The 27,989-nt window shown below is 41.9% G+C and overlaps 3 protein-coding genes across 10 annotated transcripts; 2 read left to right on the top strand and 1 right to left on the bottom strand.

Moving 5' to 3' along the window:
* Positions 1-79: 79 nt before the first annotated feature.
* zrsr2 (zinc finger (CCCH type), RNA-binding motif and serine/arginine rich 2) lies at positions 80-4,413 on the top strand. Of its 2 annotated transcripts, none has more exons than XM_029144695.3 (11): positions 80-341; positions 765-844; positions 950-1,016; positions 1,154-1,262; positions 1,427-1,513; positions 1,969-2,007; positions 2,333-2,463; positions 2,535-2,748; positions 3,052-3,107; positions 3,202-3,311; positions 3,412-4,413. In XM_029144695.3, the coding sequence occupies exons 1-11, from the start codon at positions 298-300 to the stop codon at positions 4,245-4,247; spliced, it is 1,773 nt and encodes a 590-aa protein (XP_029000528.1). In that variant the 5' UTR covers positions 80-297; the 3' UTR covers positions 4,248-4,413. The 2 variants fall into 2 exon arrangements, with proteins under 2 accessions (XP_029000528.1, XP_029000527.1); XM_029144694.3 differs by having other exon boundaries at positions 947-1,016.
* Positions 4,238-8,599, bottom strand: ap1s2 (adaptor related protein complex 1 subunit sigma 2). The gene is made up of 5 exons (XM_029144696.3): positions 8,435-8,599; positions 7,841-8,019; positions 6,889-6,997; positions 6,643-6,780; positions 4,238-6,035 (listed from the first exon to the last, which is right to left on the bottom strand). The coding sequence occupies exons 2-5, from the start codon at positions 8,017-8,019 to the stop codon at positions 5,988-5,990; spliced, it is 474 nt and encodes a 157-aa protein (XP_029000529.1). The 5' UTR covers positions 8,435-8,599; the 3' UTR covers positions 4,238-5,987.
* A 1,151-nt stretch (positions 8,600-9,750) lies between these two features.
* phka2 (phosphorylase kinase, alpha 2 (liver)) lies at positions 9,751-27,104 on the top strand. 7 transcript variants are annotated; one of them, XM_029144285.3, is made up of 35 exons: positions 9,751-9,828; positions 9,916-10,011; positions 10,114-10,203; positions 11,777-11,935; positions 12,512-12,559; positions 12,700-12,868; positions 12,992-13,074; positions 13,197-13,277; positions 13,386-13,484; positions 13,571-13,717; positions 13,798-13,851; positions 13,963-14,085; positions 14,162-14,257; positions 14,507-14,614; positions 14,749-14,827; positions 15,071-15,205; positions 15,319-15,428; positions 15,516-15,660; positions 15,899-15,977; positions 16,117-16,271; positions 16,353-16,523; positions 16,834-16,943; positions 17,026-17,162; positions 17,282-17,444; positions 17,788-17,867; positions 17,967-18,045; positions 18,341-18,470; positions 18,550-18,651; positions 18,810-18,928; positions 19,049-19,072; positions 19,189-19,278; positions 19,462-19,515; positions 25,373-25,606; positions 25,691-25,891; positions 25,972-27,104. In XM_029144285.3, exons 3-35 carry the CDS (start codon positions 10,126-10,128, stop codon positions 26,143-26,145), a joined length of 3,816 nt encoding a protein of 1,271 aa, XP_029000118.1. In that variant the 5' UTR covers positions 9,751-9,828; positions 9,916-10,011; positions 10,114-10,125; the 3' UTR covers positions 26,146-27,104. The 7 variants fall into 7 exon arrangements, with proteins under 7 accessions (XP_029000118.1, XP_029000116.1, XP_029000119.1 ...); XM_029144283.3 differs by having other exon boundaries at positions 9,763-10,011; XM_029144286.3 differs by lacking the exon at positions 19,049-19,072 and having other exon boundaries at positions 9,763-10,011.
* The last annotated feature ends 885 nt before the right edge of the window (positions 27,105-27,989 follow it).

The following is a 27,989-nucleotide window of genomic DNA, read 5'->3' as shown; positions in this document are numbered from 1 at the left end:
CGCAAGTTATAGACCGCAAACTGCCTAAAAAACGGAAAAGAAGAAGCAGCAAGAAAAAGAAGAGGAACTTCAAACCGGAAGTAGTTTGTTTCAAATCCACCTCTTCCTATTCCACAGAAGCGTCGCACACAGCTAATGAAATTATCAAATACCAACATAATAACGTAGCCAAAAAGGGCGAACTTAACGTATCATGCTAATGAAAACCGGGTTTTGTTCATGTTTTCACTAAACTTTAACTAAACTTTGTGAGTGGTTGTGGTGGGAGCCTTAACTAACAGGCTAACTTTAGCTGTGATGGCAGCAGCCCTTCCTTCGCAGGTCTCTGCTCCTGTTTTATGGTCTGTATCTTTTTTTAGATGTTGTTATTGAAATAACTTGATATTCTATATAATAGCTGTAAGATATTTGATCAACGATAGCGTAGAAAGCTGGCATTACGCTGTTGCTAGCAGTCGGAGCATGATTACGCTAAAGTTAATTTTGCAGTACAGCAAGGAAGCAAGACTAGTTCTACTAACGCTTCGTTTTAAGGTAAAATATACTCAGTGATTCTAAGGAGTGTGAGGTATATAGACAATCAGTCAGTTAGTGGTACACATGCCTTTTAAGAAACTAGTTCAGTTGAAAGGGAATAAGGTAACGTCTTTCAACATTAAACAAATGTTGTTGTCTGGAGGGAGCAATCAGTAACAAATGTTTTTTACACATGATGCACAATGCAGCAGTTGACATTGCAGTGATTGTAATCCCTTTTGTTTTAGTCAAAAGCAACGCCGGGCTGCTCTAAGGAAAGAGCGAAGAAAACGAAAACGGCAAGCTCTTGCCCAAGCCAGAGATGTTGGTATGCAGAAACTGTTCATGTGAAGTTATATTTATAGTTTTTACTGCCACATTCAACACTTTAACCACAGTATTCACTCTGATATATGTCTGGAAAATGAAGCAGAGTCTACACCTGAAGAAGAAATTAAAGGTGAAGATGATGAGGATAATGGTTTTGTGGAAAAAGAAAGGTAAATATTGTAATGTCACACTGCTTTTTGTGATTTATTAATTTTTCCCAATTAAATTGGCATTAAATTGGGAAAATGGGATTAATTAAATAAAATTAATTAAATTAATTGACTGTGATTGCACCTTGTTTTATCAGGCAGCAATTACATGAGGAGTGGTTGGAAAGAGAGAGGCTGGCTCAGGAGGAATTCAGGCAGAAGTTTGAGAGAGAAGAAGCAGCAAGAAAAAGAAAAGAGGAGGAAGAGGTACAGCAATGCACCAATTGTATTCAACAGGGAAGGATGTACAATAGCTAAAGATCAGTAAAAATAATAATAATCATTATCATCCCAAATAATTAGACCATATTAGACCAGCAGCCTCAAATAGAACTTTAATACTCATGTTTGTACTGGTTTTGTGTTAACAGAGGATGATCAAAGAAGAATGGGAGGCTCAGCAGTGCAGAGAACAAGAGGAAAAAGACAAGAAGCAACAGGAGAAGCGAGACAGAGAGGTGAAACGAGCCTCGGGAAGATAAAAATAAAAAGAAAGATATCCTCATACATGAGAATTCACATGGTTTATTTCTAATAAGAAGATGAAGAGCAAATCATATCTTTGTGATAAGTAATTTTTTGTAAAATGTGTGTGTTTATGCGTGCGTGTTTTATTTTTCCTTGACTGAGTAGCACAAACAATCATCCTGTTCCTTAACTAAGATCCACACAAAGAGCAAAGCGCTTACAGCAACCTCATCTCTCACAACAAGGATGTATCTTTTACATTTTGTGACAAATGTTTGTAAAAGTGCTTTAAGGGGTCTACAAAATCTTGAAGTATTCCCTGTTAAAATTCCCTTTTTTGTACCGATCAGTCTTTGTCAATGTGGTCTTAACCCATATAACAGACATGCTACAATGTGTTTCCCTCTATTTATTTTCACCAACCATGTTTTTACACCATTTATAGGAAGCTGTTCAGAAAATGTTGGATGAAGCTGAAAATCAGGTAAAAGCACAAAATTGATATTATGAGCAAAACTCTCTTCCTGTTCACACTTGAAAACGCTTACATCTGATTGTCATCATTTTGATTTAGGTACTTACCTGTAATTGTTTCACATCTGTTGTTACTTCCAGACATATACATAAGCTTACCTGTACATCTTTAGTTTCAGTTCAGGTAGTGTGTGTTGTTTTTTTTGTCTTTGTAATAATTGTATTCAAACTTTGTATTTTCTTTAATGATGTGTTTACTCACTGTGTTGTCATGTAAAATAATTTAAAAAAGAAGGCTGTGATTTTTACTTTTACAATTGTTGTTTCACTTTCAGCTTGATAATGGAGGACTGTGGATGAACCCTGAAGCTCCTGTAATACAGAACTCTGAGAACTTTGGAACAGAACGCGACGTTGCTAACTGTCCTTTCTTCCTCAAAACTGGAGCATGCCGTTTTGGAGACAGGTGTGTATCTATTTGGACTGATACTGGAGTGGATGTACGAACATGCCATTTTTAAATCTTTATGATTTCAGATGTTCTCGAAAACACATTTATCCCACAAGCAGTCTGACTCTGATGATCCGTGGTATGTTTCGAACATTTGGCATGGAGGAATCACGCCGTGATGATTACGACATCGATGCTTGTTTAGAACACAGCGAGGAAGACCTGCAGGAGTCTTTTGTCGAGTTTTACCACGATGTTCTTCCAGAGTTCAGAAGCGTTGGCAAGGTGTTGCAATTTAAGGTAGGAATAGTTCAGTGTATCCGTGTAATCAAACAACAGTCAGCTTATAAAGTAGTCAGATTTCTTTTCAATTCACCCTTGTGTCTTCACACATACCATGATCTGAAGCAAATCTCAAAATGAGTTACAATACACAGTTAATATATGGAAAGTAATATTTTTTATTTCATTTTATATGTAATGTTTGTCCAAATAAATAAACCTATGTTTTGAATTTTAATTTTTTAGTTTAAGAAGAAATCTTTATCGGCCAAATTTGTTGTCATTTTAAAATAAATAAATACATTTGGCGGCTTCTTTTAGGTCAGCTGCAATTATGAGCCACACCTGAGAGGAAATGTTTACGTTCAGTTTGACACGTAAGTCATAACCACTTAACCGCTTTTGCAGTTCATATTAAATTATTTCAACATTTATTATTTTTTTGTTGTCCTGTCTTTATGCTGTGTCTAGAGAGGAGCAATGTACAGAGGCCTTCATCAAGTTCAATGGGAGGTGGTATGCAGGCAGACAACTTCACTGTGAGATATGTCCTGTTACACGATGGAAGAATGCTATATGTGGTAAGTTACGTTTGCATAAATAGGAATATGATAATGCTTCAGTTTACTGATACATGTTCTTTAGATTATATTTGCTGTGTTGTTTTTTTTTCACTAACAGGACTGTTTGACAGGCAAAAGTGCCCCAAAGGGAAGCACTGTAACTTCCTGCATGTATTTCGAAACCCTGGCAATGAATTCTGGGAGGCTGACAGGGACCTGCACATGTCACCAGACCGCAGTGTAAGGGGAAGTCGCAGAGAAGGGTGGCATTCAGAGCGACATGGTGATTGTTTGTGGAGGCACCGTCTGTCCAGCAGGAGTCCACTAAGGTCTGAGAGATCCCATAGCAAACGAGGGGGAGATAGGCAAAGTGGCAGAGAGAGAAGTCGCGAGAGGAGGTCCTCCAACCATGATAGAGAAGACGAACGGTCATCCAGAAGTAGATACAGTGCTAGGAGAAGTAGCAGAGACCGGTCCAGTAGAGGCAGAGAGCAAGACAGGTTGAGGACCAGGAGTAAAGACAGAAAACACAATAATAAAGACATAGAAGATGCCAAAAAGGGGGACAGAAGCCCAAGCAGAGAAAAGGAAAGAAACAGGCAGAGTAGAGAAAAAAGCCCTAAGAAAACAGAGAAAAACAATAAGACTGATAATAACACACATCGTCACCTCAAACGCGTCAAAAAAAGTAAGAAAAAGAGTAAGAAGCATAAAAAGAAAAAACCTGTGCTTGAAGGGGCAACATCATCTGGGGAGGCAGAGGGAGAAATGCAAGATGATTACACAGGGAGTCCCAAGGAAGAGAGACATGTAACAGAATCATTACAGACAACTTCGGTTGATCTAGGTAAGAGTTTTGACATCAAGCAGTGTAGTCCAGAGGCGGAAAGTGAAAACTCAAGCACAGAATGCCCGACTGAACCTGCTAAAAAAAGTCAAACAAATAACTCTTAGAAGGTTCTTTATTACAAAACTTGTAAATTTGTCATTTTTTCCTCATACCCTTGTGAATGTAAAGAAGAAACAATGTTTTTTATACAGAAATGTAGTATTCATGAGTAGTATGTACATATGTCAATATTTTGTTTCATAATAAACTTCTGAGAGCTGCAAGAATACATTTGAAAGATCACCTGGATTTCTTTTTGAATACATTTTATTAATATTCAAATCTGAGAAAAAATACTGGCATACATGTTCAATACAAAAGTAAATGATTTGGACAAATCAAAGAAGATAGTGTTTGTGGTTTTAAGATTGCAGATGAAAATACTGACTGCAATCCAGCTTGTAGAAGATGGTGACCAACAGCAATATTTCCTGATATGTGCAGTTCCTACACCATAAAGAACCTAGTAGGGTTGGAATAATAGGATGACAATGGTATATTGTGGCCAAATAGTGCTCACATTTTGTCAAACGCTCTAAATTACTGACTAACTGTTTTCCTCCAAGTCAACTTCCTACAGACATCATTGATAAGGTCAAACACAGTGTTCTTTGGTCATATTTTAGTAGTTAAGAGTTAACCAAAGCAAATACGTAATAAGTGTTTCTTACATTTGGGTAGCTATGCAATTCTGACCTGAAACCTGAAGACTGACCCAAAATTGATCTCGATGCTAACACATACTTTTGTTGGAAGGTCAGTCAGCTCTGTCAAAAATAAAGACAACACAAGGTTTCACAAACATAGCAATAACACCGGAACAGCTGTTTAGTAACGATAAAGGTAAAGTGTTGAAATATGAAATTTTCTGGAGAAAAATTCCCAAACAATTGTTGACAGTAATAATAGGGGAGATCACTTTCTTTGAATTAGTGTGTTCATTTAACAAATGTAGGAATGGCTGTAACAGAAAACTCCAGTTTTGTTTGTTTGAGTCAGAGTCATGAAGCCTAATTTAAGAACCTTCAGAGAAAAATAAACACTTACTGCTAAAACCTTGTCTTGCTTTTTCAAATACATTTTATCTGTATTCAAATAAACAAAGATCACACTTCTTTTCCCAAACCCAAATGAATCTTCTCACATTACATGAACATGAAACTAACTTAGTTCTACTGTTACAGTACTTGTTATAATTCTTGATGGCATTTTCTATAGTTACAAATAAAACAAAGCATGGATTGTTTGGTGTTGTCCCTTGAGAAAACACTTGTTTACTTGTATAGACATAATTCTGTTCCAGACTTTGAGGATTCTGTGAATTCTTTTAGACCAGCTATGTGTTTTATTTTGTTACACAACCTTTACTTTCCACGTTTATCGTTATCCTAAACTCTAATAGCATATATAGTTATAGTAATAGTTATATATAATAACATTACTGGCACTAACCACAGCTACATCACCACAGTTCTTCAGCTGGTGATGATTGATGATGTTAAAACGATACTGAAGTTTTTTAATTTCTTGCTACATAATTTTCTGTGAAGTTTCAAAAAGCTCAGGGGAGTGAAGTAATATTAAAAACATACTGTAATATTGCAGAAAACAGTGATGAGTTGTTACATAGAAGACAAGTAAAACCCACAGTTGGCACCACACTGAAAAAGGACAGTACAGTACATAATATGGTACGCAGTGTAAAGGCTAAGAATACACATACAACACTGACACAGTGAACAGAAAACAGAAACATCACAGACAGGAAGGCTGCCAGATGAATGGCGAGGCAGCAGCATCATGATTTATGTCAGCCCAATTTCCTCTAAAACACTCCGTGGTGCCTCAGCCTCCTGCAGAAGAAAATAGAAGTTCCTTGTTATTAGTTTATGCACCTGTTAGCAATCATAAACTAGGCTACTAAATACTACTAAATTGTAATTAATAGTACATGAGTCACAATTGTGAGCCACAAAACACGAGAAGGGAACCATGAGGCCTTTCCTACACAGAACAGCTTTGCTGTTAGAACAATACTGCTGCATTGCTCTGTTAAAAATAGCACTAAAACTGTCAACTGCAAGTGCCTACAGCCATGCAAACATTCAGGACAGTACTGGCTTTACTACAGTAGGCTTGAAATAAATAGGTGAGGGCAGATGCTGGTTTTCACAAGGTGAAAAGCAGCATCACATCTTAGATCTGTTTCTCTGTGTCATTAACCTGTTTAGTTACAGCTTTTTAAATACCTTGTGTTTTTTGTCATAAGTGTATTTTTATTTAACTGTTGTTTAAGCAAATATGTCACTTTTGGCTTCTTTCTTACCAACACAGTTAAAAAAATACCCAAAGTCATCAGTAGGTTAAGTGAATGACTATACTGAAACTGCACTGCATTGATTTGATAGCTTGTCTGTACAGTAACTAGGTTACTATCTTTCAATGAGGAACTGTGAGTACCTCCTGCAGCAGGTCGGCTTGCTCGATGGCTTTTAGCACATTCTTCTTGGACGTCTCCTGGGCCTCTCCACCCAGCAGGAACTCGTCTAGGATAAAGTATGCCTTCTCAAAGTTGAAGATAATATCCAGCTCACACACCTTTAAGGCCAAAACACAAGAGCAGCAGATCAAAGAAAAAAGTGAATTCCTGCAATTTTTCCATACTATGTAAAAAAATAAATTTTACTTGTTGCTTTTAAAACTCACACTGCCAAAATATTTGTCCAGTAGCTCCACGTATCTATGGATGATCTCTAGGGTAATCAGCTCATTATCCTGATCTTCTACTGCACAGCAGAAATACAGGCTTGCATATCTACAACACAGAAACAGCAGAAATCCAACTTATGACATACAAAGTCACAGGACAATTGATATTAGAAATTTGTCATTACTTTTCAAGATTATACAAAAGGCCACACCAAGACTTTAACATATTCGACTATTGTTAAATAGTGTAAGGTTAAACAAATACTGCAGACTCAAGGTTCAGTTATCTTTTTCCAGGGCTTTCAACTATATCAAAAGTGAAACTCAGGGTGTGCAGTTCTCCCCACAAAGACAAACAAAGCAAGCTAAATCCATCTGCTTATGAGGACTGTGAGGTTTAGATTAAAGGGAATTTAAGATTATTTTGTAAAACCACTATTTTCATTTACAGGTATAATCGTTACTTATTAACACGAATAGTAAATTTTAAATCATTATTTATTACACAGATTAGAGTGTATTAGAATTGGACCCAATTTAATTCTGTGGCATGACTACAACCTCAAAAGACTTGTTGAGCGACACACGATATGGCTGCAACAAAGCCCTGATCTCATCACCAAAGTCAGTCTGAAGTTACATGCAGGGACAGGAGACACTGACAGAGAAATGTGGTACGTCCTGTAAGAAACCTACATCAACTTAATTTAAAAGTACATTGAAAATCTGAAATATCTTAATCTCTAATTATATATATAGAATAGGAACATTAAAAAAGAAAGTTCAAACTTATATGAAAGGTCAAAAAAGCCTTAAAAGGAAAACCATCTACCATGATCTCCATGTTTATTTAAATATTTATAACTATACGCACTCAAGTTAGTAAATGAATGCATGTATAGGTCATCCCTACTTTAGATGCTACCTGGAAAAGCAAAGTAATACACACCTCTTGTACACAATCTTGAGGTCCCTCCACTCCAAGAAGCTGCACATCTTGGGCTTCCTGGCCAGGATGGTCTGGACTAAGTCTCTGGAGATCTTCTTCCTCTCCTTGTCTGACAGAGGCACATACCATTTCTGTAACCGCAGCTTTCCCTGCCTGCTGAACAACAGCATGAACTGCATCTGGAAGAAAAAAATACAGTATTTTACTACTGTATTGATAACTTACAGTGTTTTGTTAAGGGTACAACGTAAAATATAACCATAAAGAAACAAGGATTATGCTAGAGCAATGGTGATATTTACGTTTTTTTTCCACAAGAAACTTAATTCAGTCAATGTGAATGGAATACCGTACTGTATGAGACGCCTAACAGGAAATGAATGCCTTGTTTTCGAGGATACTGCGACAAAGCCGCCACATCGCATTCTTTTCACGTTTCGATTTTACGACCACGGTGTTTCTGAACAAAGTTTCATTAGCTTTCCTTTGCTAACCTTGCTAAATAGTCACATAATATAACGAGCTACGATACGTTATGTGTCATTTGCAGCCCTTCCTGCGACGATGTACAGAGAAATAAACACGGCTATTTACCTTCGACTAGACCTTCAACTTGGTCACTTAGAAGACTAGTGACTCCAGTAAAATCAAGCGAAATATTAAGCAAATGCAAGAGACAGATATTTTAGTCTTTCTTTCGACTAGCTTTTCCAGCTTGATACTAAACTGCTAGCGGATGGTTGTTGCTGGTTCAGACAGCAGTCCGGTCATTGGTTAAAGAAAGCTCATCTCTGGAGTCTGATTGGCTGAAAGATTCCGTTATTCGTTACGTCATTCTTAGCTGGGCGCTACGGATTCTTCTTATTCCTGTTTGGTATTACAGTTTTTCTCAGTCGCTTTAATACAATTCTCAGATCAGAATGAAATTCTCATAACTATTTGTTCAATCTTCACATCATGATGTCACGTGTGCACATCATATAAGCAGTTTCTCACCACTTTGAACAAGTTGCAAATGCTTTGGTACATCCATTTAAATGATTAAGTACAATTCTCAGCTCTTTGCTACATTATCAATTGTTTATGTCATGTTGATCAAAATGTATATAGTTCACTGTGCAATAGTCTTTCTCCTCAAAACATCTAGTCAGTAGCTCATCGTATAAGTCTATAACTGCAAAATGGTTGACCAAGTTGTCATAATGTGACAAACATATTTCTATACATTTCCATTATATATTTTTTTCTAAATCTGTCCTGATTTGGTAAATTGCTCTCAGGTGACTTGACTTTCTCTAACAAAGGTGCATCTCAATAATCATCAACTGGCAAGTATATATATATATATATATATATATATATATATATATATATATATATATACAACACAATGTTGTATCTCTGACCATGGTGTGCTTTGCACAGTATACACGTGGGTCTTGTCTGGTCTGGTAAATCTGGGCCTCTATGGCTCTGGTGCTCAGGGCCTGCTCCTGTGCAGCCAGGATGAGTGCCTCTGTGCTGTCCTTCAGCCCAGCCCTTTCAAGCCATTGGTAGGATTTGTTGAGATCAGCCACTTCAGTTATGTTCCAGTGGTACATCCCATGTAAGGGCTTGTCCTCCCCTGATGGTCCCTCTTCCAGCATCTCATCCTCTGTTCTCCACTGCCTGAGACATTCACTCAGCACGTCATCTGTTGGAGCCTTATCCTTGATGTACTTATGGATCTTGGATGTTTCATCCTGGATAGTGGCTCTCACACTCACTAGTCCTCGGCCTCCTTCCTTGCGGCTAGCGTACAGTCTCAGGGTGCTGGATTTGGGGCTTTCGAGCTTTCGTATGTATAAATATATCTATATATATACATATGCGTCCTTTGAGACCTTGGACTAGAGGTCATCTGTCGCCCCCTACAGTTTTACATTTGAACAACCCGGACATAATGTACAGCGTTTTTCTGAATGACAGACGGTCTTATGGACTGCTAGGTTCGTCTCGACAAATCAGACCTTATCGGCCTGTGTGTGCGTGTGTTTATTCAGCTGTGATTCATCATTAAATGTCACTGTCGTCAGCTGCAACGAGGCGGGGAGGATTAGGCAGAATAAAGCGTCCGCGGACGAACGGTGACGGTGTCCGATCAAATCCGTGGCGTAGGACTGGGATGCATGGTAATTTAGCCATTAACAAAAACTAAATGTGTCTTGGCTGTAACATACATGTGTTTAGTGCTACTTGAGACATGTCCTGCTGTACTGTGTGTGTGCGCGCAGTGAGCCGCCAGGATGAGGAGCCGCAGTAATTCAGGAGTGAGGCTGGATGGCTACGCCAGACTGGTCCATGAGACGATCCTGTGCCATCAGGTGGGTTCATACGCCGAAACCCTGGACATATGATAGATGACTGAGCTGTGTAATTTTCATTAGCGGTGGAAGGAGCATTGGAGACCTATTTCCTCAGGCAGCCCCATATAGTCTTTTTAATTCTAAATGTTTCATAAACTGCATCAGGATGCCTAGAAGATAGGTGGAAGAGGCCCAGGATCATGATCATGATCAAATTAAATAATATCAATCTCTAAATTTCAAAGGTGATAACCTCAAAGTAGCAAATAAATAGAGCCTAATTCAGAAAACTATATTATATATTTGAATTATAGTCCATTAGCATTGTCTTCTGTTCTTCTTGTCTACACTTCTTGTTGTTTTAACTGAACATGCACTTATGGAATTACATGGAAATGTAGATATGTAATTACATATTACAGTAGTGAGTTGATTCAATATGAGTTTTGTTATAAAGATATTTTAATTATTTTAAATGTTCATCTTGTACATTATTTATAATTATTTAGTGGTTAACAGAGGTTTGCCCAGGTGCATTTTGTTTTGTCTTGTCTGTGTGGGTTCTCCCCAGGTCCTCCACCTTTCACAGTCCAAAGACATGCAGTCTGCTTACATTAAGACTCTAAATTGTAGACGTGAGTGGAATGGTTGTAGTGGCACTATGATGGATTGGCAACCAGTCCAGTGTGTACCCCGTTTTTTGCTTAAAATGACAGCAACACTTAGATAAGGGGTTCAGTTTTTCTGCGTGTCTAAAGCTAAAGAAGAAGTCATTCAGTAAAACAAGTAGCATATTTCAAGTAGTTGAAAGTTGAGTAGTTCATGTTCAAGCAAGTCTTTGAGTGTTTTGCTATACAGAAGACTGGTGCTTGTGTTTCGGAGCAGAGCAGAGTGTTTTGACTTCTGCAGGTCAAGCGGATGATTGTGCTGCTGGGGGTTAATGCCTTCTTTGGGAATGTAGCCATGGGAATCGGCAGACCCGTTTTCTTCGGGAAATACTGTAGCTGGGTTAAAGGGATAGAGAAATACAAGGAAACCATAAATTTAACAGTAAACACCTCCATTTACAAGTATAAAGGAAATGACGCATACACAAAGACAACAAATAGTTGTTGATATGTTGGAGTTTTAAACAAATAAGTGATACCCAGATAGCTCATAATGCTATATGGGTATATAATAATACCCAATTAAACTATAATGTAGCAGAAATATTTCCACCAGTAGGTTTCCATTCTTTCTGTAATATGGCCATGCTACTGTACGTAAGATATAGAGATGTTTAGAGTTGAGCCGTGTAAGGGTTCAGGTTAGACCAGATTGAGCCGTATAGAAATAAACAAGTCATGAGCAAAGTGCAGCCCTAAGAATAGACTGAGGTCCAGGAAACTATGCACCTATATCTGTAAACAACAGACGTCACTTTGAGTCAACTCCTAAGTTTAAAACTGGGGGCCAGATGGTGGACAGCTGATTGATATTGGGCCTTAGAAAGCAGGCACAGTATATACAGATGCCTGTGTAAATTTGTTTCCAGATCTGAATTTCTAGATCAAATCCCAGGAGGTTCATGTTATTTGTCCTCCCTCAGAACCCAGTGACAGGACTTCTGCCGGCGAGTACCCAAAAGAAAGACGCCTGGGTGAGGGATAATGTGTACAGTGTCCTGGCTGTGTGGGGGCTGGGCATGGCCTACCGCAAGAATGCAGACCGGGATGAAGATAAGGCCAAGGCCTATGAACTGGAGCAGGTGTGTATGTGACCTGGTTAATGTGTACAGCAGTGCCCATGCGCTTTGCTTGTTCTGCAGGGGTTCTTGTTTTTGGGTCACACAAATACAGAATATATTTACATCAGCATATAGGATTTAGAATGTTATAAAATGACAATCCTTGCTAAACAGTCCTAGACAAACGTCCAGTATACACGTTGAGCCAGTGAAAGGCCAGTTTATTAATTAACAAGTAAGCCAATAGCTGATGGGGCAGTGACACCAGCTGGGGCTCCCTTCCTTCATTCCTTCCTTCCTTCCATCCTTAGATAGATAGATAGATAGATAGATAGATAGATAGATAGATAGATAGATAGATAGATAGATAGATAGATAGATAGATAGATAGATAGATAGATAGATAGATAGATAGATAGATACATAGATACATAGATACATAGATACATAGATACATAGATAGATACATAGCAACAGGATGTTATCTCTGTGGGCTTGTATTCATCCAGGCTCATCATCTAAAATAGGAAACAAAGTGGATTGTAGTGATTATTCTTTTGCTTTGAACTTTACTCATAAAACTGTTGCTGTGCGCAGAGTGTGGTGAAACTGATGCAGGGCCTTCTGCAGTGCATGATGAGACAGGTGAGACACACCTATGCTCATGATCCGTCCCCACATGTACAAGTTTACCTGTTGCACGTATCAACAATCATTTCCTCAAACAAACACTGTCAGTTGATATTAGTAAAGTGAGCACTGAGCATGTGATTATGTGTTGTCAGGTGGCCAAAGTGGAGAAGTTCAAACACACCCAGAGTACAAAGGACTGCTTGCATGCCAAGTACGATACTCCCACCTGTGCCACTGTGGTGGGCGACGACCAATGGGGCCATCTTCAGGTAGACGCCACTTCCATTTACCTGTTGATGCTGGCACAGATGACAGCTTCAGGTACAGTACGGCAGAGTGGTGTTCATGTGGGTTTACACGATCATTAAATTTAAAGAGCTAACAATTGTTCTCTTGCACCAAACCTGAGCTCACCCCTGGGTATGTTGTGTGTTTGTCATCCAGGCCTTCGCATAATCTCAAATCTGGATGAAGTAGCCTTCATCCAAAACTTGGTCTTCTATATAGAGGCTGCCTACAAAGTAGCGGTGGGTAGCATTTTAAGCAGACTAGGAAGGAAGGAACACCATTAATTGTAGAGATATTTAGAGAGGGTTTAGATATTGCGATAAGAATTTACAGTACTGTATGTTATGACCCCTTTCTTTAGGATTATGGGATGTGGGAGCGAGGTGACAAGACCAACCAGGGTATCCCTGAACTCAATGGCAGCTCTGTAGGAATGGCTAAGGTGCAGCCCTAATTTATTTATTTTATTCATGCTATTTTCTTAATTTATTATGTTTTGTACATTAATATATAAATATTTATATATATGTATAACACAACAATGTAACAGGCAGCTCTGGAGGCCATAGATGAGCTGGACCTTTTTGGAGCCTATGGAGGACCTAAGTCAGTCATCCACGTTCTACCCGATGAAGTGGAACACTGTCAGGTACTGCTGCCTTTGTCTCCATTACAGCATTATCTTTGCACGTGTTACTTCCAATCAGCTTGTGTTATGTATTTTTTTCCCTTTAGTCCATCTTATGCTCCATGCTGCCCAGAGCTTCCACGTCGAAGGAGATTGACGCTGGGCTTCTCTCAGTCATTTCTTTCCCAGCTTTTGCTGTTGAGGATGCTGACCTGGTGTCCATCACCAAGTCAGAAATTATAAACAAACTACAAGTAAAGTTTAAGCATGATGAACAAAAATCACTTGTATAGTAAGTATATTTCTTGTAAATACAATAACACATCTGTCTAAGGGTCGTTACGGCTGCTGTCGCTTCATCAGAGACGGATACCGTTGTCCCAAAGAGGTAAGACATTCCTCTCACTGAAAATGCAGATAAAATACAGATAAATAACCAATGAGAAGAGATGTGTGCAACTGCAAACCACACTGGTGAATCAGTTGTTTCTCTCACTAGGACCCGTCTCGCTTGCACTATGATCCTGCTGAGCTCAAGCTGTTTGAAAATATTGAATGTGAATGGCCTGTGTTCTGGACCTACCTCATCCTGGATGGCATCTTTGCTGGAGAGCAAGTACAGGTAATAAGACCAGACACACTCGTCCTTATGCGATATGGAATGCAATCACAGTCTAACAGAGAACCACTGTGTGCAGGTTCAGGAGTACCGTGAGGCTCTGGAGGGCATTTTGATCAGAATGAAGAACGGCATCAAACTGGTGCCTGAGCTTTATTCTGTACCACCTGAAAAGGTACCTAGTTCCCATCAGAAAGCGAGAGCAGATACACCCATATTCTGACAAAAACATACAAATATTTAATATTAAATGACTTAGGAGTGGCTTGTATTTTAAATGTCAAATTAGAAATTCTGCTTTGAAAAATGAAATAACTACTGTCAGTATATATATATGTGCATACATACTGGATTTCTGTGTATCAGCCAGCTACATCCAGTACATCCAGAATGACAATGAATGAACAGGTGTTGCCTCTTACAGGTGGACGAGGAGTACAGCAATCCTCACACAGTGGACAGAGTGGCCATGGGGCAGCTGCCGCACATGTGGGGACAGTCACTCTACATCTTGGGCTGTCTTCTGGCTGAGGTAGTGGGTCTCTTAGTAACCAGTGTGAATGTATAGAGCATAAATGTTTAACCAGCATGAAATTACAGTAAAGTTGTTTCTGTAGTTTTCATCCATTATAATTTGGATTTTGTCCTATTTCCTTCTGTTTTTAGGGTTTTTTAGCCCCTGGAGAGATAGATCCTCTCAACAGGAGATTCTCTACACACTTCAAGCCAGATGTTGTGGTACAAGGTTAGTGTTCTTCTGATCTGAAGTTCTCGAAATTCTAAATGCCGAAAAGACTAGATCTGGTATGAAGAGAAACCAAATAGTGTTGAAGCCTTGGAATGTGTCACTCATGGACGCTGCTGTCAGGTTGAAATCTTTCTGGCTGAAATCCAAGACTTGGCTCTGGTATTTTTTTCTTGTTTTTTTTGTGAAATCCCTGTGACAGATTTTGGTTCAGAAGACTAAATATGTTTTTTCTTGTGTCAGTTTGTGTTCTTGCAGAGTCACACGAGATCAAGGAGTTGTTACGTGAACATGACATTATAGTCCAGACAGTGTCTGAAGTTCTGCCAATCAGGGTCATGCCTGCTCGCATCCTCAGCCATATCTATGTCAAACTGGGTAAACTCTCTTTTATTACTGTGTGTGTGTGTGTGCGTGTGTGTGCGTGTGTGTGTGTTCATGTTCATGTGTTTAATGAAAGCAGCACATTTTATCTTAACTCTTATCTACAGGGAACTGCAAGAAACTGAATTTGAGTGGGAGGCCCTACAGACACATTGGAGTTTTGGGAACATCAAAATTCTATGAAATCAGAAATCGATCTTACATGTTCACCCCACAGGTAAAATTATTGTGAGTTTTGTGATGTTCATAATCACACAATGACGTCATACACTCTACAGATTCCTAACCAATCCTCATTGTTCAGTTTTTGGATCAGCACCACTTCTACCTTGCTCTGGACAACCAGATGATTGTAGAGATGTTACGGACAGAGGTGGCATATCTCTCCTCCTGCTGGAGGATGACAGGACGACCCACACTCACTTTCCCCATCACACGCAGCATGCTTGGTAATTCTCAGCCTTATCTCAGCCTGTATGTTGACATGACATGTGCCAAGTTGAATGCGTCATGTAAAAGGTTTGACAGACCTATAATAATATATATGGGCATATAATGATGTATGGGCGAACATAGTTTGGTTGCAATAATAAATAACAGGGAAAGCAACTGGGTAAAAACACATACTTTCTGTCTACTATTGCTGTTTTGCCACACCATTTCATGATGTTCACTTTTTATCACCAGTTGAAGATGGCGGTGGGGTAGATCCCTGTATCCTAGCAACCCTCAGGAAACTCAATGATGGTTATTTTGCTGGGTCAAGGTCTGTTTGGAATGCAGAGCATAACACAACTAATGTGGACATATATTTTACTTTTTAAAAAGGAAGTGTAGAAATGTCAATAACATAATATATGTTTCTTTTCTTTCATTGGTGGATTTCTGTACAAACGTCCCTCCAGGGTGCAGATGTCAGACCTCTCCAGTTTTCAGACTACGTCCTTCTACACTCGCCTCAGCTTCTTGGACAAAGGGAACGATGATGACTTACTTGACGATGAGGATGAAGAGGAGATTGATGAAAATGGAGAGGAATATAACAACTATGAGCCCTCAGGTAAAGCATGAAGCACCTCTAAGCCATAATTAGTTAAATCACTTAAAATGTAGGTAATGGTGTGTTTGTGTGTTACCACAGAGGGCTCAGAAGACATGTTTGACCAGTACCTCAACCAGCTTCTCCACAGCACCACCACCAAATCCCATCTTCCTCCCATCCAGAGGGGGCATCACCATGTCTTCAGTGCTGAACACACAACAAGAGACATCCTGTCTCTAATGGCAGAGGTTCAGGGCCTGAACATGCCGAGTATGTGTTACAAATGCAGTTTTACTGCAGTAGGAAACATTTGTTAAACAACAAATTATGAGGTTAATTATTTTGTAGGATTTAGTCACATTAGATAAGGACTAGATCAATTATACAACTTTTACACTGTCTTACATTATACAGTATAATAGAAATGAGAGATAGCATAAATGATCAACAAACGAGTTTTGCCATTAAACTACTACAGTAATGCATTAAGGTAATTATAATGATAAGGTAATAAAACTTCTTGTTGCATTTTCATTCCACTGCTGTTTTTAGACACTCTTTTTAATTTAATGTGTTTTAGAGTCTTCCATGTATCTACCTGTGACTCCGGTCATGAGCAAACATCGCAAGTCACTCAACCTTCTTGACGTTCCTCATCCGCAACATAGTGCACATGCGAAGCAACACAAGGTACTGCAGGCACTGCAGATCCTTTCAGATGCCGCATTTCTCGTCACACTAATCTAAAGTGCATTCGTTTTACACTGATAAGCTCCATGGTGCTGCTGATCTGCACCTGCCTCGAGACTCCAAGGGCAACACAGACTTTGGGGCATTGGTGATGCAGCTGAAAGAGTGTCCCTCTCTGCAGGACCAGGCTGACATCCTCTACATCCTCTACATAATGAAGTACGAGCATTGAGACAGCTGCCCACACAGTCATGGTCTACAAGCTTAGTCCCTAATGGTGCCATTTATGTGTTTGAGTTGTTTTCATTGACTGTCTTTTCTTATCCGCCTGTAAATAGAGGAGCTGATTGGCTGGTGGAGCTATCAGGTCCTGGGCAGGGTGGGGTCAGTGTGCGATCACTATTGGAGGAGCTGTACGTACAAGCTGGAGCGTGCAAAGAGTGGGGACTCATCAGATACATCTCTGGAATATTACGCAAGAGAGTGGAAGTCCTCGCTGAGGTCAGCGACAAGTCATAGCCAGGTTTTGAGTTACGAAGGTCTTTATCACAGTCATTATCTGAAATGTTTAGACCTGGTAATAACCTATTCCTGTCTCTGTTATTGTGCCTTAGTATAACTGTGTCTCTCTTTGAAAACTAGAAGGAGTTTACTTTCCCATGACACCAAGCTCAATAATGTAGCCCTTTGCATTTAGGAACTACTGTACAGTACAACCATTTTAATTTGAGTCTGCCAAATCGGCTCCTAATGCACAAAATGGGACGTGGAATAAAACAGCTTCACTGCTTCCCTGCTGCAAATCTCCTGAGTAACTTGATTGTGTGTATTTATTTGTACTTAGGCCTGCACAGATCTTATTTCCCACCACAAGCAGCTGACTGTGGGTCTACCTCCTGAGCCACGGGAAAGAGTCATTGCAGTGTAAGTCACAGTAACTGGTGTGGGGGAATAAAAGCATATGATTAAGAGTTAATAATATAACTTAGCACATATTAAACCAACTTGTGATGGTTTTTAAAGGCCTCTTCCTCCCAAGGAGCTGAACACTCTCATCTATGAAGCCAGTGGTCAGGACATTAGTATTGCTGTACTCACTCAAGTAAGTCTAACTATTTCCTTAGATGGTTCCATGTCCTTCATTTTTGTACTTCCCTTATACTGTTGATTGGCCCAAAGACTGAGTTGACATCACTGGCACATAATTGTGTTCTACCACATGTGCCTAAGGTGAAACACAACACACACGCACACATGCACGCACGCACGCACGCACGCACGCACACACACACACACACACACACACACACACACACACACACACACACACACACACACACACACACACACACACACAGTTGTCAGGGGCTTGTGTTACAGCTGTGTTTGTCAAACAGGAAATCATGGTGTACCTAGCCATGTACGTTCGCTCCCAGCCTGCGCTCTTTGGCGACATGCTTCGACTAAGAATAGGACTCATCATGCAAGTGATGGCTACTGAGCTTGCGCGTAGTTTGCACTGCTCTGGTAGGAGAGTCGCTCACACATCTACGTGCAAAAGCATCTGCACAGTAACAGTCTAAAAAAATGTGCAACATCTTTTTAGGTGAGGAGGCGTCTGAGAGTTTGATGAGTCTGAGTCCGTTTGACATGAAGAGCCTGCTGCATCACATCCTCAGTGGCAAAGAGTTTGGGGTGGAGAGGAGCAGTGAGTTTGTTGTGTCTTCTGGTTCTCTTTATCTGCAAGACCAACTTCTTATAAATGAAAATATTTTACCAAACAGATGATGAATTAATAAGTACAAACTGTAGAATGAGCATGATTTGACCATTGACCTTTTGTTTGTTTTTCTCCTTGTTCATCAGTGCGCCCAATTCAGTCGACAGCCACGAGTCCTGCCATCTCTATACATGAACTTGGCCACACCGGAGCCACCAAGACTGAACGTACTGGTATACACAAGCTAAAGAGTGAAATTAAGCAGGTGGGAGGTTTTTCCCTTTGTATACAGGTCGTAGTGTATGTGCTTTGTCTCTCTCTCTGGTTCTGTTTTTCTGTTTATGTATTTGTATATGAGTAACGTTGTTCTTGCTTTTGGGTGCAGCTGGATGACTCTCAGCCTCACAGTGTGGGTTGGGTTTGATAATGAACAGCATGTGATTCTTTTTATTCTCAGTCGGCTAAAACCTGCTTGTAGTCAGCTGCCTGGCTCCTAACATCCTGTGATCTATGTTGCCTCTGTAGCTGGAACGGCATTCGCGTCATCCCACGTTAGTCGGAGAACACGGCGCCCCACTGTCACTGTGTCGAATGAGCTTTCTTGTGATCAGCCACGTACAGTAGAAAAATCATTTTGTTTTCAAGAATTTCACTTAGTTTAAATTACAAAGTTTCACTTTGCAGCTCAGACGACTCTGATGTGCTGTGTGTGTGCAGTATCATGATGGCTGCAGCGTGAGAACTATGTGGCCCGTCTTAAACTGTTCTCTGTCGTCTATCACCCATATCCATGTGTAGATCTGCAGTGGTGGTCTTTCCTTGAGTAGCAATGTCACTTCTCCTCGCTCCACGGTAAAACATTTCCCCCCGTGTGCTTCAATTGAACTGTTCATCTTCCCTTGGATGCCAATTAATTTATGCTTACTGTACTCTGAGCAAACTCCCTTCTGTTTAATTTTTTTGTAGGCACTAAAACATTTCATCATCTTTTCACCATTAACAGATACGGCTGGTGTCATCAGTGATGATCCTGCTATTAAATATTATCCATGTAAAACCTAAAACAGCTTTTGTCTGCCCAAATTAACAGAAAACAATGCCATATATTAGAGTAAGTTGTTGGTAATTGATTAAAATGAAGTGATCAAACACAAGAACACCAGCCTTGTCCCTGTCCTAAATGACATTCATGATAGTGCATGAACATGCATGACGATTTGCATGATTGTATAACTACAGATAAGTAAGTGAAGGTAAGTGAGAGAATATCTCAACATTATTCCCATGTATTTGTCAATAATTACTGAATTGAGTGGTAGAAAGTGTAGCAATCTAAGTAAGTAAACTTTATTTATACATAGTATTCTACTTTTCGGATAAAATCCTATGTGCTTCACAAGATGCAGTGATATAGGATAAAACAGTAACACCTCAGACACTAAAGATAATAAAACAAAAACTTGAACTAAAACTGAACTAAAAGCCAGTCTAAATGAGTGTCCTCAGCTGGTTTTTAAAACCATCAACAGATTCCGCATGCGTACACTAGTGACAGGGCAAAGGCATTCCACAGTCTAGGAGCTACAGCCTGAATGTTTTGGGGACAATCAGAAGGAACTGATTGAGGAACGAGGAGCATGGTTTGAGGAATATCAGTAGCCAGTGAAGCAATGATAAAACTGGAGTGATATGGGCTGCTCTAGAGTCAAGTTAAAGTCTGTTAGAGTCTGTTAAAAGCCTTGCTGCAGCATTCTGGAGAGTCTGGAGTCAAAGTAAAGTTGACTTATTACAACAGGTAAAAACAGAGTTACAACAATCAATACGTGAAGAAATAAAAGCATGTACAACCATTTCCAGATCCGCCTTTGATAATATTTTCCTTAATTTACAAATGTTTCTCAAGTGATAAAAACAGTTTTGTCTAACTGTCTTGTTTGACGCTCGATAGACATAGACTGGTCGAACACAACACCTAGGTTTCTAAGGCTCGACTGAACAGAGGAGTGCAGTAGACCAAGGTGTTGTCTTGAGGTGATCTTTTTGTAAGGTGCAATAATCAGAGTTTCAGTCGTACAGTACGTACTAGGCTTTATGTGGAGGTAGTTATTGTTAAGCCAGTTCTTGATGGATGACAGGCACTCAGCAGCATTGTTAAGAAATAAAACTCTAAATCATTAAAAGGAACAATACATCTGCTGAACATCATTTGCTTTAAAATGATAAGACACGTTCTTAAAACAACAAATGATCTGACCAAGAGGATATATGTATAACAAGAATAAAATTGAGCCCAAGACTGAACCCTGTGGGACTCCACATGACAGAACAGCCACTTCAGACATGATGTTAACTGGAGTCGACTTGTTAAGATCACATGATCCACAGTGTTAAAAGCAGATGTTAAATCTAATAAAACTAGGACTGTATAACTGTCAGGCTTGGGCAGGTGTCGGACCCACATGCACAGTACACAACGTGTTGAGGAGGGAATCAGATTTTATTAACACAGTCAGAGTCAAACGGTCCAGGTCATACACGGAGAAGCACGGTCTTTAAGCACAGTCGAGGGGCAGGCAATATCAGGTCCAGTAGGCAGGCAGAGGTTCGATACACAGGAGAGCACAGCGACGGTACAGATAATGGCTAGGCAAAAACTCACAGGTCAAATGATCAAGCAGGGTTCGTATCCAAGCTAAGGTACAGGCAAGGGTCAGACAGGATTCAGTGGTCAGGATAATCAGGATCAAACACAAGAGACGATACTAGAAACGCTGGATAGAAGTACAAGGACTTGACAATCTGGCAGCTAGAGTGTGTGTGAGGTGAAGACTAAATACCGGTGCTTGATTAACTAATTACTGACAGGTGTGCTAAGTGAACCAGGGAGTGAACAACTGAAGCGAGAACAAGAAATACTACAAAGTAAAAACAGGAAGTGGCATGGCCCCCCCCGAGGCGTCTTCCGCGGCGACGGAGGCAGGAGGAGGGCCCGAATCCCCCAGGGTCAAGGGAGGTCAGGGCTCCTCCTCTGTGGAAGGTCGGTCGCGTTGACCCATCCCGTCCGGTGACGGGGCCTCAGGATGCGCTGCGTGGAACTCCCTGATGAGGGACTTATCCAAAATGTCCCGAGCCGGTACCCAGGAGCGTTCGTCCGGCCCGTATCCCTCCCAGTCCACCAGGTACTGAAAGCTCCGTCCTCGGCGTCTACAGTCACGAAGTTCCCGGACCGTGTAGGCAGGGCCTCAATCTATAACCCGTGGAGGTGGCTGGTGATGAGGGACCATGGGGCATGACCGGAAGGGCTTGAGCCGGCTGATGTGGAATGTGGAGTGAATCTTCATGGTTCTGGGCAAGGAGAGCCTCACAGATACGGGGTTAATGATACGTGAAACTGTGTATGGGCCTATGAACTTAGGAGTTAACTTACGTGATTGTGCCTGCAGACGGAGGTCCCTGGTGGACAACCAGACCTGGTCACCAACCTGGTACACTGGACCAGGAGTTCGCTTACGGTCTGCCGCCCTCTTGTACCGATCCTGAGATTGCAGCATGGTTCGCCGTGCCCGTAGCCATGTGAGGCGGCAGCGCCGGACCAGCGTCAGTGCCGACGGGATGTGGACCTCCTCCTCTAAGGCAGGGAACAAGGGTGGCTGGAACCCATAAGCGCACTGAAAAGGGGTTAAACCGGTCGAGGCGCAAGGCAGAGTGTTATGGGCGAACTCCACCCATACCAGTTTACTGGCCCAAGAACCTGGGTTCCTGGAGGCGAGGAGCCGCAGTCCCACCTCCAGCTGCTGGTTGGCCCGCTCGGCCTGGCCATTGGACAATCTAACCTCCGCCCCAATGAGGTTACAGAACTCTTGCCAGAATCGCGAGACGAACTGGGGTCCTCGGTCAGACACGATGTTGGTCGGGAATCCATGAATCCGGAAAACGTGTTCCATCATAGCCTGGGCTGTCGCTTTGGCTGATGGCAACTTGGGTAATGGGACGAAGTGGGCTAGTTTGGAGAATCGGTCTACCACCGTCATGACTACGTTTTTTCCCTGGAAGGGTGGTAGACCGGTCACAAAATCCAGTGCCACGTGTGACCATGGGTGATGTGGTACCGGCAGGGGTTGGAGCAGGCCCGCCGGTCGCTGGTGGGAAGCCTTGCCCATGGCACATGTGGGACAGGCAGCGACGTATTCTAGTACGCCCTTTTTCATGGTCGGCCACCAGAACCGTTCTCCCACTCTGAATGTGGTGCGTGAGGCCCCCGGATATCCACTCACCGCTGACGCGTGGGCCCATTGGATCACCTTCCCTCGGAGGTCTGGTGGTACAAACAGTCGATTGGGCGGGACACCGCGTGGAACTGGAAGGTCTCGTGTGGCCTCTCGTACTTGACGCTCCACCGGCCAGGCAACTGCTCCCACCAGGCATCCAGCTGGTAGGATGGGTTCGGGCTCCGCCGGTTCCTGCTGCGCGTCGTGCAGACGAGACAAGACATCAGGCTTTACATTCTTGGATCCGGGGCGGTATGAAAGGTGAAAATTAAACCGGCTAAAGAACAGGGCCCACCGGGCCTGACGTGAATTCAGCCGCTTGGCTGTCCTTAGATATTCTAGGTTTTTGTGGTCTGTGTATACCAAGAAGGGTTGGTCGGCCCCCTCCAACCAGTGCCTCCACTCTTCTAGACCCACCTTGACTGCTAGTAATCCTCTATCCCCAATATCATAATTGCGTTCCGCTGTTGACAATTTCCGGGACATGAAGGCGCATGGGTGGAGCCTACCTTCAGCTGGGTCCCTCTGGGATAGCACTGCCCCAACTCCTGAGTTAGAAGCGTCTACCTCCACTACGAAATGCCGTTGTGGGACGGGCATCCGCAGCACCGGATCCATCTCTATCTTGTCCCTTGAAACGAGAAACCCTAAGAACGAGACCCTGTCGGCGTGGAATTCGCACTTCTCCGCTTTCACGAATAGACGGTGCTTCAGTAGTTTTTTCAGGACTAGGCGGACGTGCGCTATATGTTCCTCCTCGGAGCGAGAAAAGACAAGAATATCATCAAGATTTACAAAAACAAAGTCATTGATCATCGGACCCAACACCTCGTTCACAAACGCCTGAAAGATGGCTGGCACGTTGGTGAGGCCGAAAGGCGTGACCAAATACTCACAGTGTCCGTTCGGGGTGTTGAATGCCGTCTTCCACTCGTCCCCCTCCCCGATGCATACCAAGTGGTACGCGTTACGGAGATCCAGTTTGGTGAAGTGAGTGGCCCCTGCCAACAGCTCAAAAGCTGGGTACAAGGGTAAAGGATACGAGTCTCTGATAGTGATGTAATTGAGGCCGCGGTAATCAATGCAGGGTCGCAATGAGCCGTCCTTCTTCCCAACAAAGAAGAACCCCGCCCCAGCCGGCGAAGAAGAGGGACGGATTATTCCTGATGCGAGGGCCGCGTCCAAGTATTCCTTCATGGCACGGTTCTCTTTGGACGAGAGCTGATAGAGTCTCCCCTTGGGTGTAGTGGTCCCTGGGCGCAGGTTGATGGCACAATCGTGCTTCCTGTGGGGAGGTAGAGAGGTCGCTCGGGACTTACAAAAAACTGGGCTGAGATCATGGTAACATTCAGGGACTCCTGTCAGATTGGCCTTCTCGATCTCCTCTCCGGCTGTTGCTGCTGCACCCGCAGGCTCCTGCTGAGAGGTTGAAGACTGGAAGCATGTATTATGACAGTCCGTGTCCCATCGGTTCACCTCCCCACTGCGCCAATCTAGCGTTGGGTTATGTAACCTCAACCAAGTGTGTCCTAGTACCACCGGGTGGTAACAAGATTCTACTACCAGGAATGTTATCCTTTCGGTATGTGCGTCAGCGAAAGTCATGGTTACCGGCTCCGTGTGGTGGGTGACTCTCCAGAGCCACCGTCCGTCCAGCGCCGCCGTCTCCACGGGTGAAGCCAAGGGTAGAGTAGCGATGCTCATGCGTTCCACCAGTCCTGCGTCCATTAGACTGGCATCGGCTCCTGAATCAATTAGCACCGCCTGCTGGACGGAACGGGTTCTGGAGAGTAACGTGACTGTCGGAAGTGAGCGAGCGGAGGCGCTGCCAAGGACCGCTACCCTCCGTGCTAGCGATGAGCCTGATCTTTTAGTGGGCAGTTTATGGCGAAGTGGCATGGAACGTGACAATAACGGCCAGAGGCCACAGCCATCATTATGTCACTGGAGACCTATGAAGTACCTGTAGAGCAGTCTCTGCATCTTTTGAGTGCAATTGATCAAATAGTTTATTTTGTGCCATAAAAGTAGTCAGCTGTGCTGCTGCCTCTGTTTCCAAAATTTTTGACATAAAAGGAAGCTTTGATATTGGTTGGTCTGTAATTTTTTGACACAGAATGGTTGAGAGTTTCAAGTGAGAGGTTTATTAGATTCACAATCCAGCCACCGATCAAATCAAACATGTTTAAAAGCAGAGATGTAGGTAAAATGTACAGGAGTGCAGATGGAGACTTATTATTTAAGCTTTCTCAGCAGACACTAATACTCTGATGTCATGCACTAATCTATAAAAAAAGTGTGGGGACAGAACAGATGCTTTGACAGAGATACAAATATGACATCGGAAACACAGATACCTTACATAGGAATAAGGTTGAAATCAGTAAAGTGGCTTATTAAATATGTTTTCATAGTATGTACCTAATCTTGTCCCATCACAGCGATGCAGCAGCCCCTCCACCCCCAGTGGAATGCTGTCACCGGTGGGCTCTGGTCCAGTAGATGGACAGCTGCACTGGGAGGAGAGACAAGGCCAGTGGCTGAGGAGACGCAGGCTGGATGGAGCTATCAACAGGGTCCCAGTGGGCTTTTACCAGAAGGTGTGGAAGATCCTGCAGAAGTGCCACGGCCTGTCCATCGATGGATACGTGTTGCCCTCCTCTACCACAAGAGAGGTATGATGGCACCTTCATCTGGATTTACTGTTTGAAGTCGCTTTTGCGCTGAGACGTGTGTTTGATTGTGTGCCTTATGTACAGATGACAGCAGGGGAGATTAAGTTTGCAGTGCAGGTGGAGTCTGTGCTGTACCATGTGCCACAGCCCGAGTACCGGCAGCTGCTAGTGGAGACCGTTATGGTTCTGGGCCTGGTAGCTGATGTGGACATGGACACTATTGGCAGCATTATCCACATAGACCGTGTGCTACATTTGGCCAACGACCTCTTTCTCAGTGACCAGGTACTACTGCCTCTGGCAGGAGGCATGTTAATCCTTGCTGTTGCTCATCAGACTTTTACTCCGTTCTGCCTCATTCCCAGAAATCCCACAGCGCCAGTGATTATTTCCTTGAGAAAGACCCAGCGACCGGCATCTGCAACTTCTTCTACGACAGCGCGCCCAGTGGCAGCTATGGCACCATGACCTATTTGTCCAAGGCAGTGATCACATATGTGCAGGACTTTCTACCCAGTTCAAGTTGCCTGATGCAGTGAAAAATGCAGCAGATGAGGTTTGGTCAGTGGAATCAACTGCCCAATGGCTGCAAAGCTTCTCACAACTAATTCACATGGTGCTTGTAAGTGTATTTATGCATCAGTGAATTCTGCAGCTCCCATATCTTCATGTAACTGGACTTAGCAGCTGATTGATAAAAAAAGAACATAAGAACGTTTCTTAGAGTCTGGACTGTGAACTTATTTATTACTTTTGCTTATAAACACAGTCCGTAAACAGCGTGTGTAATATGCATTTATTTATAACGAAATTCACAAAGATACTGTATAAGAAAGCATCCTGGTCTTAGTGTTGTGAAAATCGTATATTACTATATAGTAAGTAACACTTACATTGCAATTTTACAGTACTTAGCAAGGCACATTTAGCACTAAGTGCATGTAACAGTTATTTCTCTCAAATGTTATTTTTCTGCCCTTTTAACTATTTTAGAAACAAAATATATTGTTCTAATATGTTGTTGAAGAAATTATTATTATTAGAAGAAATTATTTTGAAAGCAAATCAAAAGCACAGATCACAGCATACAGTACCAACGTGTAATCATCACGTAACGTTGGAGGGAGCGTCATGGAGGAGAAAATGAATGCCAGAGTTTATGGAGGCATTTCATACGACAAAGACACCTGGTAGTTTTCTGACAGGTGAGAAGTTGCTTGATGACCCAAGTAATTCTACTCAACAATGAATTCAATAGAGTAGGTGACATGAATACAGTATATGTGGGTCATGTGAGTACAAAAAAGTTCACTTACTATCCATTACTAAAACCTACCTAAAGAGGAAATATAATTAAAAAAAATTTTTTTAATAAAAAATAATTTAAATTACAGACTTACAGTATTATCATTTGGTACAAACAAAACTCACTGTGTTTTGCAGTCTTGCTTAAATATTGATCTATAGAGAATAAAGCGAGTTTTCTTTAAATCTAAAATGTTTTTATGTGTTTTGTTTTTTGTATTATAAATACAAATATAACTGCATATGAATGCCAAATTATAGACAAAACCTTTGTGGTTTTGTCCCAGTCATAATGTTACAAATGATTTTACTGTGTGTAACTACAGTAAATGCTTGATGTGCGCTCAACAGCAGAATGTTGGAAGGGAGTAGTGGTTATGTTTCTATTTAAAACTAAAAAAGAAGACATCTACAGGATGCCTGTACTGATAAAGTTTGCCTCAGGCCTGACAGTGTCCCGCTCAGACAACACATGTTTTCCAGCTGGAGGAGGCGAGGCCATGGGACGCTGGGCAGGCACATTTGTAGGCACCATTCTGGTTAACGCAGATGTGGGAGCAGCCTCCATTCCTCCGACTGCACTCGTCTATGTCTGGAAGAGAGAAAGACAAATGAATGTCTCACAACTTGTTCTGTGTGATTTCACCAAAGACGTCCCAATCATTGCATAGGAGTGGGTTAATTGAGACTAAATTTCTACTGCTACTGATTCTACTGATTTAACCTCTGCATCGTCGTCCATCTGTTTGGAGGGTGCATCCTCTTGGGCAGATATAGCACTGAGAGCTTGGAAGGTTGACACACTGCCAGTCACAGATGTCCTCCTGGCACCCGTTGATGTCTGTATGTGGAGACAACCAGGATGCTTGACATTAAGCAAAGAAGTGTAACAATAATTACTTTGGAGAGATACATTGTGATACAGTAGCAATCTATTTCCCCCTACCTATGCACTCCTGCTTCAGAGCTTGTGCAGGTGAATGTGAAGTTAATGTTTCCAAACTCTGGAGGCTGTATCCACCAGGGCACTGGCAGTAAAAAACTTCCTGGAGTGTTGACACATTCAAACACACAGCCT

Source organism: Betta splendens, chromosome 3 (genome assembly GCF_900634795.4).
Source record: "Betta splendens chromosome 3, fBetSpl5.4, whole genome shotgun sequence".
Lineage (NCBI taxonomy): Eukaryota > Metazoa > Chordata > Actinopteri > Anabantiformes > Osphronemidae > Betta > Betta splendens.
The sequence above is the reverse complement of the archived record's forward strand: the minus strand, read 5'-3'. Positions and strand labels throughout refer to the sequence as shown.

Coding starts and splice junctions, on each gene's coding strand:
- ap1s2 (XM_029144696.3), bottom strand. CDS start 8,019: ATGCAGTTCATGCTGTTGTTCAGCAGGCAGGGAAAGCTGCGGTTACAG. Junction 6,998..7,840: donor CTCAAGATTGTGTACAAGAG/GTGTGTATTACT, acceptor TCTGTGTTGTAG/ATATGCAAGCCTGTATTTCT. Junction 6,781..6,888: donor TGGACAAATATTTTGGCAGT/GTGAGTTTTAAA, acceptor TTGGCCTTAAAG/GTGTGTGAGCTGGATATTAT.
- zrsr2 (XM_029144694.3), top strand. CDS start 298: ATGGCAGCAGCCCTTCCTTCGCAGGTCTCTGCTCCTGTTTTATG. Junction 2,008..2,332: donor TGGATGAAGCTGAAAATCAG/GTAAAAGCACAA, acceptor TTTCACTTTCAG/CTTGATAATGGAGGACTGTG. Junction 2,464..2,534: donor GCATGCCGTTTTGGAGACAG/GTGTGTATCTAT, acceptor TTATGATTTCAG/ATGTTCTCGAAAACACATTT.
- phka2 (XM_029144285.3), top strand. CDS start 10,126: ATGAGGAGCCGCAGTAATTCAGGAGTGAGGCTGGATGGCTACGCCAGA. Junction 13,485..13,570: donor ATGAAGTGGAACACTGTCAG/GTACTGCTGCCT, acceptor TTTTCCCTTTAG/TCCATCTTATGCTCCATGCT. Junction 16,944..17,025: donor CACATGCGAAGCAACACAAG/GTACTGCAGGCA, acceptor TACACTGATAAG/CTCCATGGTGCTGCTGATCT.